The 11,664-nt window shown below is 38.3% G+C and overlaps 3 protein-coding genes and 1 long non-coding RNA gene across 4 annotated transcripts in view; 1 reads left to right on the top strand and 3 right to left on the bottom strand.

Annotated features, from left to right (window-relative positions):
* LOC306825499 (excitatory amino acid transporter 3-like) overlaps positions 1–11,664 on the bottom strand; it is a 213,831-nt gene that overhangs the window by 62,236 nt on the left and 139,931 nt on the right. The window lies entirely within an intron of this gene.
* Positions 4–730, bottom strand: LOC306825306. Its single transcript, XR_013779241.1, has 2 exons — positions 283–730; positions 4–251 (listed from the first exon to the last, which is right to left on the bottom strand). It is a non-coding gene; the product is annotated as an uncharacterized lncRNA (long non-coding RNA).
* On the top strand, positions 2,045–3,568 carry LOC306825463 (dispanin subfamily A member 2b-like). The gene is made up of 2 exons (XM_079346235.1): positions 2,045–2,441; positions 3,063–3,568. Exons 1-2 carry the CDS (start codon positions 2,223–2,225, stop codon positions 3,252–3,254), a joined length of 411 nt encoding a protein of 136 aa, XP_079202361.1. The 5' UTR covers positions 2,045–2,222; the 3' UTR covers positions 3,255–3,568.
* Positions 7,349–10,899, bottom strand: LOC306825535 (mannose-binding protein C-like). The gene is made up of 5 exons (XM_079346338.1): positions 10,819–10,899; positions 10,427–10,595; positions 10,179–10,241; positions 9,133–9,198; positions 7,349–9,037 (listed from the first exon to the last, which is right to left on the bottom strand). The coding sequence occupies exons 2-5, from the start codon at positions 10,584–10,586 to the stop codon at positions 8,661–8,663; spliced, it is 666 nt and encodes a 221-aa protein (XP_079202464.1). The 5' UTR covers positions 10,587–10,595; positions 10,819–10,899; the 3' UTR covers positions 7,349–8,660.

The raw sequence follows: 11,664 nt of genomic DNA, 5'->3' as shown, positions 1-11,664 counted from the left end.
CGCAAATCCATTCTGTTAAAATCAATTCTGTTCGTCTTCTTTTAACATTCACTTGTGATTCAATGTGTGACGTGTTCAGCATGAATCTCCGATCAGCTTGTAAAATACGTTGATTTGTTCTGTAGTGTTGGCACATGACTCTGTAAGTAGCAGTATTTTTGTTTTTCACTGCAGGCAATCGTAAGTTTCGCTTGTTTTCCACACGATTGACTGAACCACAGTTATCATCATGGTGTTCTTCATGAGGGGAACTGTCAAACAGAAATACTTTTTCAGTCTGACCTGGGGGCGTTTGATTGTGGGTGTGTGTATATCCTGTCAGTAATGCAGTTCACAAAAAGGGGAGGCTTACTTTTACTTAATGAAGAGTCGATAGTGCCTTTTTGTACTAAAAAACAATTCAAATAGATTAATCTTGAACTCAAAAATCCTTCATTATATTCTCTTCAGTGGAAAAAAGAAACACTGTTGATTTGTATGGTCGTCAATCAGTCAATGCACAGTTCACTGTGTCACCTTATAATATACAGTGTCTGACCTGTCGTGTGTTTGCTAACTCTTCAGAGTGTAAAAATATTTTGTATGAATGTTGAAGATCAGATTTGTATTTAGTGCCTGTATTAAATCAAAGCTTAACAGCAGCTCTCATGTCTTGTTCTTTCATTTACAGACATCTTTGTTTTCTTCATTGCTGTATGAGAAGTAGAAATAAACTGTAGTTCAGCCGAACAGTGAACTTGAAATGATAGTGACTTACAACACTAACAATTTAGACAACAAAGATAGACCCAAATAACCAAAAATGACAGTCAGTATTGGGTGTTTCCACCATTTGCAGCAATGACAGCTTGACAGCAACGTCTCATGCTTCTAATTAGTCTCATGACGTTGTGAGGCAATGCCTTTCACTCCTCCACAAGTGCTACAGTACACAGTTCTGCCAGGTCAAGTGGGGATGGGGTACGAGCATCCATTGGGGGGATGTTGATGAGTTCTATGACAGGTAAGAACGTGAAGTGACTGAGCTATCTACAATAAACAAATCTGTTTTGCGCTGACTGGTGATGCCTGCCCAGACTGCTGCTCATCCTTCACCAAAGCGAACCCTGAGGACCATGTTGACCTCGGCATATCGCTCACCTTGCCTTCTCCAGCGACGCTGACGACCTGTGCAAGGTGACTGGACACTCAGTAGTGAACAGGACGGTAGATCACTGCTGCATTGTCCAGGTCACATGGTCTTGTGCCCACTGCAAATGGTAACGGTGTTGTCTTGGTGTCAGTGGAGTCACCTGCAACGGTAATCTGGCATTCAAGCCAAAGCAGTGGAGTCGGTTGTGAATGGTTTGTCTGGAAACCCTTGAACCCCTCACTTCTCGTAAACAGGCCTGCAGCTGTGTGGCAGTAGCATAACGCTGTCTGAGTGGAGAGGTCCTTAGGTACTGGTCATCATCGCGGTCACAAGCAACATCTGACTGCCTGCTAACGACCTGAAGGCGCGCTGTGGCCAGGCGGCTCTGCTCGTCCCTTTAGTGTCGTTGCGTGTTGCTTGAATGATGAATTTAGAATAACTTACTGACCAGCTTTTTATACCCCCAGAATGTTGAAATTAATGCCACATTGAAAAGGGTGGTCTTTTTGTTTTATGGTATTCGCCCCAAAATGTAAGGCGCACTGTATACCCACTGAGACCATGAGATGGAAAACACAAAATGAGGTGTTTCTATCACCCTAATACAATTGCCTCCTTATTCGAAAAATAAACAAACACCTTATGTATGAAACTGACTGAGAGGACCTCACAATATCCCTAACTTATTGTGAGTAGTGTATATGTGTAATTTCAAAGACACCTCTAAACAGTTAAGGAACCTCAGAACAGTCGTAATGAGACATCAGTGCATAACAATTGAAGAGTGTTGTGTTTGAGGTTGAGGCAGTGCAAAATGTGCTGAAAACAGACATTAAACAGTTAATGCAGACATTATCTTGTGTCAGAGCCATGTAAACATATTTCATTTATTTTTTCAAAGTGTAAGAAAAACTTAATCCTGCATACACAACTGCGGTGAGGTTGGTTTAACCCCATTGGCTGATCACAGGGAGATAAACAGTCTGTGCTTACCCTCATCTGAGCACGTCAACACTCACAGCGACACGATCATAGCGCGCGCACAGCCCCATTCAGCCTGCTCTCCAAACCTGAAGTTAAAACGACTGAGATGAATCCTGAAGGTTATCCATTGCAGGGGAGGGGGTATGAAGGATATCCAGGACAGTCTGGATATCCAGGACAGTCTGGAGTGACTACAGTCGTTCAGTCCACCACTGTGAACATCGTCACTGAGCCCCCCAAAGACCACATCATCTGGTCCCTCTGCTGCTTCGTCTACTACAACCCTTTCTGCCTTGGACTGGTGGCTCTCATCTACTCCATCAAGGTCAGTTTAAATACATCAGCTGAGACTCGCTGATGAACTACATAACTCATGTACCAGTTATCTGTTTTTGACATTCAAAAAGCATCAACATTTTTTTGTGAATGACAAAACAATGACAAGATTTTTTTCAGAAGAATTTTCCTGTGGAATTTACGTGTGAAGTTCCTACATTTAAAAGAAAACACATGTAGCCTATTGTGAAGGAAAACTGTCTTTCAACATTCAGCCTTTTTTTGGTGACATTCTGATTCATTCGTGTCCCTTTGACTAAGCCATCATTTGTTTGGTGGGAACCAAAGAGCCTTTTTAATATTTGTAATAACTTAAAACAACCATACAACAAGACAACTTACTGCTAAACAACATGGTTGAACTTTGTTCAATCTCAAAAAGTGGCATTTCAAAAACTATGGATTTGTTTTAGATTTAATTTCAAATTGAAATCCAAACTATCAGCGAGTAAAAAAAAGTATCATCATTGACAGGTTTGAGATGAAGACATTATACAATCATACAATCATGCGTAAACAATATTATAATGTTAAAAAACAAGTTGTATTCAATGTTGTCAATTCCTAGAAGATTTACTGAACATAATGAGAGGTTCTTCTCTCTTTTCAGTCCAGAGATCGGAAGATGGTTGGTGATCTGGAGGGGGCTCGACAACATGGAGCAACCGCCCGCACCTTCAACATTGTGTCTACTGTTTTGTTTGGCATCTTGATCGTTTGCGTCATTATTAGCATCATTGTGATCGCTGTCAACAATCAGTCCAATCAGTACTATCATCCTCGTTATAATTATGGTCGTTAAGGAACTGTAAAAAGTTTTGGTTGACTGAAACTAAAATAAAAACAAGGCTTTAAAAAAAGATATCTTGCCTTCCTGAATCTGTGCTGTGTGTTTACAAAAATCTTGATCGTTAGCTTCATTATTGCCTTCAGTTCGAGAACTTAGTGAGGACATTAACTTTTTGGTTGACTGAAACTAAAATAAAAACAAGGCTTTGCTAAAAAAAAAAAAACTTTAACTTTTCCTTCTTCCTGAATCTGCACTGTGCGTTTACAAAACCCAATAAAATAACATTATAGACAAAGTTTCCTTTCTCTTAGTGTTTGACACAAGCATACTGACTGATGTGTCCTTTATGGTTTGTCTCAGGTATGTCTGGATGAGCGTGTTCATGCAAAGATTAACTGTTTTCCTTATTTTTAGGCCACACTATATTATTTCAAGTTCTTTTCAGGCTTGCTTGATCTCATTCTCTGAAACATATAGGCCTACCAAAACAACATTTTATTTCCCACACAGACCATAAACATTCTGTTTAATTGACACACTGCTGTTTTATAGTGCACAAGCCTCAAGGATCTCGTCAATTAATGTATGATAGTAACCTATCCAAAAAGAGATGTAAAACACTATAACTATATATTTTAATAGGACCAAGGAAGAGCCACATCATCAGTGTCAAACATCTAACACTCTAACAAATGACATTTTAAAGCAATAAATCCAATGTCAACAATGTATTCTTCTTAATAGGTTACTCATTCAAATTCAATGAATCAATCGCTTGAAATCCGGTCAAATCAAATCAGGTCAAATTGAGTAAAAAACAAATTCACTCAAACACATTGCTGCTAAAACTTATAGAGAGAAAGAGAGAGTGCACAGACATCACCTCTTGACCTGCTTGTTCATTAAAAAAAGATCCAAAAATTTGTCCTAAAGCTTCAGATTTTTCCACAAAGTCCTGACACAGTAAGACAGACCCTGTTACTAGATTTGTGACTCAGTCGAAGAAAAGACAGCTGCTCCCTTGTTCTCTGTGAGAGCTTTCTCTTTACGTTGCTGCAGTTGCTCAAAACTCCTCTTCCTGAGGTAAAATGTTGTCCTCAGATTTGTGGTCTGTTAGATGATGCCTAACTTATTGTGAGAGGTTGAATCTGGGGCTTTGCGTGATCTCTACCCCTTCTCCTTCCACATGTTTTGTGAGTTTCACTTCGCCCTTATACAAAAACTTAATTTGATCAACTTATGATGACACTGAACATCATCAAACTTAACTCTGGGTTCCCAAACCAGTTTCCTCTTTTCAGCAACAGACATCCTGTTCCATAACTGAGAGGCCCCACACACTTACCTGCAAAATAAGAAGACAAAACAACATTAACACTTCATTTTATAATAGGGGCTCAACAAACAACCTTAATCGATTGGTCAAAAAGGTTATCCGAACATCTGATCATCAAATTTGAGAGACTTTTAAACCTCGAGGACTGATAGTTTTATGTATGAGCTCCAGTTAAAGAAACACTAGTAAAACATATTAATAAAGTATCTGGTGTAAATGTTAGCGTAAAACAAATCTGTCATACTGTGCATGTCAAAACATTCCTTTATACTGGGTGATCTAGGCCTCCAAGAAACAACAATTCAACTTAGCCAACATGAATGTAAGTAGGATATGAGCAGGCGCACAATTAGCTTTCTAAATACAACATGATGATAGGCCATATTGTTAAAGCATAAAAATATAAGACTGAAAGTCTAAATTAATGTTAGCCAACTAACTAACTAAATGATACCGTTAGGTTACAGGCTACTGTTACATTTTCTATAAATCAAAGTAAGTTAACTAGCTTAAAAACGTATGTTACGCCAGCCAACCATTGTTTTGTTATAATTAATAGTATTTGATGTTATTTAGTATAAAAAGTGTAAGTTTAAAAAAGGTATTTTAGGAGTGCAATGTTAAAACAAACAGCCGATGGTTTGTTCAGCAGCTCCTGTCAGTCCCAAGGAGAGTAGTGGGACTTATGACCCAGCACTGGGTTGTGACAAGGGCAGCTCATCTGTTGGATAAATTCAGTCAATCTCAATGACCTTGGGTCAATATTCCAATAGTGGCCAAAATAAACCAGTGAAATGACCCAGCAACTGGGTGTTGTGGAATTTTTTCCATTACCAAAGAGTGAAAATAAAGAGTGAGAAGATCTATTCAAAAAGGAACCCCAAGATCGATCTGGTCTCAATGAACATTTATTCGAAGGCAAGATAAGCGTTCGAAGACCCCTCTCTCACACGGTGAGGAGAGAAAGAGGCCCCGAGAAAAGGCAAACATGAAAACTTATACATTTCCATCACATTACACAGATCACTTCCCCATCACGCCACATAGAGCCACTGCCCACCTGGCAGGGCGCCATCTATCCCCTAGTGTGAGAAAAGAGACTACATGACTATTTACCATCTCCCAAGGCTGAGAAGGAGATGGAGTCCAGTGAGAAAGAGTCTGGGTGACTCTTCCCACATCTACAGAGTGTGAGAAACAGAATAAAGGGAACAAACTGATGGGAAACAAAACACCCAATATGCTGTGCATGTAGTATTCTAAGACATTTCAGATACATTTCATATGACAGATTCTATGAGACCTTCGTAGTACACATGGAGTAAAATTTTCCATAACATGGGTCATGTAAATGACTGAGTATTAGTGTGTGACGACAAGGGCTTTTACAGGAAATGTTTACTTCTGAATAATTGTGTTGCTCCTTGAGTTACATAAACTAGAGCGATGTCCTGATATGGTGATGTTTGTGTTGGAGCCCAAGTGGTGTTCAGGGAATTCAGTGTAAGGAGGATGTATTGGAGAGCTTGTTTCTCACGCCTTGAGATGTCTTGAGGATTGCTCTATTAAATATTGTGCTCCCTCTGTCTTCATGCTTAGATGATTTTGGCCTCCCATCTCTTCCAGGCTGAATTTTTCTTTTGCAAGCAAGTCGGTTTTAACGTTTGTGCTATATGTGGTGTTTTCTTGTGTCCAAGTGGAATTTCTCCTAAGGGAGACAATAAAAGCTACTAATTTACTAACTACTGGAGATTTCTTCATCATCTACACACATCATCATCTATCAACTGAGAAACTTCACACCCTCATTCAGCCTGCTCTCCAAACCTGAAGTTAAAACGACTGAGATGAATCCTGCAGGTGTTCCATTGCAGGAGAGGAGGTACGAAGGATATCCAGGATATCCAGGACAGCCTGGAGTGACTACAGCGGTTCAGTTCACCACTGTGAACATCGTCACTGAGCCCCCCAAAGACCACATCATCTGGTCCCTCTGCTGCTTCATCTACTCCAACCCTTTTTGCTGCCTTGGACTGGTGGCTCTCATCTACTCCATCAAGGTCAGTTTAAATACATCAGCTGAGACTCGCTGATGAAGTAAATAACTTGTGTACCAGGTATCTATTTTTGACATTCAAAAAGCATGAACATCTTGGGAACAACAAACAACGACAAGATTTTTTTTTCTTTGGTCTCTGGTCATCATTTTTAAATGTTTTCTTTGTTTAGTGGGAACCAAAGAGCCTTTTTAATATTTGTAATAACTTAAAGCAACCATCCTTTACAGAAACAAGACAACTTACAGCTAAACAACATGGTTGAACTTTGTTCAATCTCAGAAAGTGGTATCTCAAAAACTATGGATTTGTTTTAGATTTAATTTTAATTCAAAATCCAAACTATCAGCGAGAAAAAAAAAGGATTATCATTGAGAGGTTTGAGATGAAGACCATTTTCGCTTCATTATACAATCATACAATCATGCGTAAACAATTCTATAATAAAGATGTATTCAACGTTCTCACTTACTTGAACATACTGAACTAAACAGTATTTACTTACTGAACATAATGAGGTTCTTCTCTCTTTTCAGTCTAGAGATCAGAAGATGGTTGGTGATATGGAGGGGGCTCGAAAATATGGAGCACGCGCCCGCAACTTCAACATTGTGACCACTGTTTTGGTTGGCCTTTTGTTTCTTATTCCCATTATAATGATTGTGAATGCGGCTAAGAGCCTGCAATATAATCGTCATTATTGAAAACTGAACTGTAAAAATAATTTTGTTTGACTGAAACTAAAATAAAAACAAGGCTTTGCAAAAAAAAAACAACAACCTTTAACTTTACTTCTTGAATCTCTACAGTGTATTTACTAAACTAAATAAAATAGCATTATCAACAAAGTTTCCTTTTTCTTCGTGTTTGACACTTGCATACTGACTGATATGTCCTTTGTGGTTTGTCTGGATGAGAGTGTTCATGCAGAAGTTAAAACCGTTCTTTTCAGTCTTGCTTGATCTCTGAAACATATATTTTTAACAATCCAAAGTTTTAACAATCCCACATGTACAAACAGTGAGAAATAGAATAAACTGCAAGAAATTATGAGAAACAAAACACCCAATAGGCTGAGCATGTAGTATTATAAGACATTTCAGATACATTTTATATGACAGATTATATGAGACTTTTGTACAACGCATATAATACACATGGAGTAAAGTTTTCCATAACAATAGTCCTATTTACATTTTGGATAATTTGCCTTGGAACTTTTTTCATCAGTTATTTTTGTTACGTGAAAACTATTCGCTTTTTGGTCCAGACTATACAATCTGTAGGAAAGTATAAACGTCCCTTATAGCTCTAAACAAAATCTATATGTTGGTGGTGGAAAGGTCATAGCTTAAAGTGCGCCTGAAGCTTAAATGCTTCTACAGAAAAGTTATGCATAGATTGTTAAGCAGTTTATATTTGTTTGCATCATAAAGAGTGTGTGTACTTCTCTACACCTCCCACATACATTGATTTATTAAATGTTTGTTAAAAATAGGACATCTTTCTAGAAGTTATTTATCTCAAATCTTGTGTAACATAAAAATATAACTTTCATAGCTTTAATGGGTTTACAGGGACACCCCCGTCAGTATCCATCAGCAGCAGTATGCGATGTAGTTCTGTATTTAGAGTAGAGTGCTACAAAAATATAAAACTGAAGCAACCAGGCCCTCTTATGGCAAAACGCATGAAATTAAACCTTCTTCTCTAACAGTCATCACTTTCTGTGAAATATTTGTCATCTATGATTTTTAAATTGAAGTGATTTTTTTTTTTTTACATTTTACATACATCACCTTTTGCTGACATCCTCTTTTTGCAAACATGTAATTGTAGTTAATTTCTGTTTTTGAAGGGCAATTATAAAACATTGTTGGGATGATAGACAAAAGTGAACAATTTCATCAAAAATCAAACATTTCTATACTTGAGATAATAAAACTGGTCATGCACAGTGAGCTCAATACTATATTTATACCTTTTTAAATCATGATCCAAGTAGGAATTAAAGTGACTAGAGCTCTATATCTGACAAATGATGTAATTATTCAGGAAGCATTCCTGTGTTACACTCCAGATGCCGTTTTCAAACAGCATGGTGCAGCCAGTGTTTCGGATAGATCTGTCTGGCTGTCTTGCTCCCCACTTGGTAAAGCCCAGAGGTCGTTTTTTCATATCAACAAGAAAATTCCCATTCACATTATTGACACCAATCCAGGCAATATTGTAATCGTCCCCGAAGAACTGAGTGATCACGTTGTTCTCCTCCTCGTTTTGAGGCAAAGCGAGCTCTAAGCCTCGTTGGGAGCAAAACTCGACGGCCTCGGAGAAGCAGTCTCTCTGTTTGTTGGACACAAAGTATTTCTGACCAACTCTCCGGACAAAGTCGTAGTTTATAGCTGAAAGGATTAAAAAAAAAACATTGTATGAAAATAACAAGCACAAGAAAAAAATAACAGTGGTCTTTGATTGGTAAAATCATGGTAAAACTTACCTAGCTGTAACTTAGCAACCCTTTCTTTTAAGGCTCTGGAGTCAGGGCAACAGGCAACAGTGTCATCTGAAGCAAACAGAGGAAGATAAATCAACATACTTTGTAAACAAATCTGCAGTGCTACATCTGTCCACTTGAGACTAGCTGCAAAAGCCCCAGACGTCACATACTCAACTATTCAAAATTGTCAGGTTTACAGCAGAAATAAAGACGTTTACAACATGATTTGATGCAAAAATTCGGTCTGAATCGCTATTTTTTTTATGGGCAAAAACTGTATTGGGATTATAGATTGACCAAAAGTTAGTTTGACATAGCAGTCCCAATTTGGCAACTGCCTTAAGGATTGAATCGTATATGGTAAACTATATATGAAAACATCCAACAACTACTCGTGATAGCTTGCAATTCTGCAACAGTGTCGTATAGAAGCTCCACTATACATTTTAACACATTGATAGCTATTCCACAATGGTGTAATATTAGTCTTTGTGTCTGCAAATTCACATAGCGTTGCAGCCAAAGAAAAAGTGCCGCCTTGTGAAAATAGTCAGGATCTTTTTTGCTTTACTTCTTCTAAAAAAAAGGATATCTTCAGATCATTAAAAAACATTTGTTTGAGTACTAACAGGAAAAGTCTGTGGAATGAGCTAAACAACTTGTTCAACCAATCAGGCCATAGTTCCCTAATATGAAACAAAGTATTTCACGAGGCAGCTCCAAGCCTTTACGTAAGCTTGGGAAACTACTTCAGGCTCTTCTCCCAGGGCTGGAGAGTAGCTGTGTCCTGGCAGCTCTGCAGCATTCTGCTGCCCGAAGCCTTCCAGAGAGCTGGCCAATCAGAGGAAAGTAGGAACATGAGGAGTGGGGCCTTAAAGAGACAGTTGCTTAGACAAACCTCTTCAGGCAGGGGCCACAATAATAGTATAAAAAAAGTTAAAAAAACTAAAAAAAATAGTTTTTAGGGGCAAATCATGCACAGCTACCCAACAAGTTTAACAAATAAATGTTATACAGGATCATCAACAAAATCCATTCAGTATTACCGCATGTACATGGAGGCCCAGGAAATCCAGGAACTCCTGCCGAGCCTTTTTCTCCTCGATCCCCTCAAAAGGAATAAGACAGACAATAAACAAATCTATTACAACTGTCGAGTCATCTCAGTAGATTCAAAGAGCAAAGTGCAGAACGTTTTTTAGGAAAAGTAACATGGGAGGGTGAGAAGAATTGTGCAGATTGTTTCACTCTGGCAACATAACAAACCCAAACACATAAAATGAATTATACCAACCTTGAGGTCCTGGGTCACCTCTACATCCAGGACTACCTTCTCTTCCAGGCATACCGGGAAAACCATAAACCCCTCTTTCACCTTTGGGACCTTGAAGTTGACTGAAGCCAGTAGGAGCCATCCAGCAGACAGCGCAGAAACGAAACAGCCATATCTCCATGATGCAGAACTGCAGAACACAATTGGAAAAATAACATCATGTGTGTTTTTCAACAACAGGAGAAGAAGAGAAAACATTTCTATATGTGCATGACTCCAATTGTTCTCAGAAATACATTTGTTTTATTATTCATTCAATTTGAATTCACTTAACAGCACTTAACAGACATTCAGCATATCATACAACCACTTAAAACACAATTAACATATGCAAATACACAGCACAGACTTACTGATAGGAGAGAGAATGCTCTGTTGGTTGTGCTTCTGCTTCACTGAATTGTTATGTTAGACTCAGGGAAAAGGAATTTCAGTCCAAAATAAATAGCAGATGCAAAATCTCCTTTGGGATACATAGCATAAAGAAGAAGACCACCCAAGGGTCAAGTCCCTCCCATCCTCTTCAACCAGCAACAGTAGATCATTGTGAAAACCAAAGTATCTGTGTGGTAAACACTCTAAAGTTGTCATTGAGTTTGTAATAAAGGAGACGTGTGAATGTGCGGTCAAAGAGGGAGGAAGGTTAATCAAATCTTTCCAACCATTTTACAAACTGAATGTAGTCAAGGTTTCACCTTTCAAACATGGTCTTAGATAAATGATTATGTTTTGCTTCATACATTTTGATATTCACAAGTAATTTACTCACAGTCCATTTTTTTTACATGATTTGGGGTCTTTAACATCTAAAACACTGGCTTATTAGAAACCACATCTGTCAGCGCTGAACCTGTTCTGCCAGCAATTTCCACTTTGTGTTTGGTTGTTGGTGACTGTGTACTGGGGTTTTAATTAATGTGGCCTGCATGCTTTTGTTGTTTATTGTAGGGAGCTTCAGATAGCTTACTCACCGTTTTATCTGTGGCCTCACGTTTATTGTATAACAGTGTTACATGTTGTTCTGTTGTGTGCATGTAGCAATTACTTTAGTGGGTCATTAGATGCATGCTTTTACTAACACCTGTTAGATTTTGTATATGTCTGCTCATTGCTGCTCCACGTCTTTCCTGCGTATTTTATTCCTTTTTTATATTAACCAACAGCTGCTTTATGTGTATCCTGCTTGTTTTATGTATTTT

The sequence above is a fragment of the Symphodus melops genome (genome assembly GCF_947650265.1).
Source record: "Symphodus melops genome assembly, chromosome: 6".
NCBI classification, from domain to species: domain Eukaryota; kingdom Metazoa; phylum Chordata; class Actinopteri; order Labriformes; family Labridae; genus Symphodus; species Symphodus melops.
This window is presented reverse-complemented; position numbering and strand designations above follow the sequence as displayed.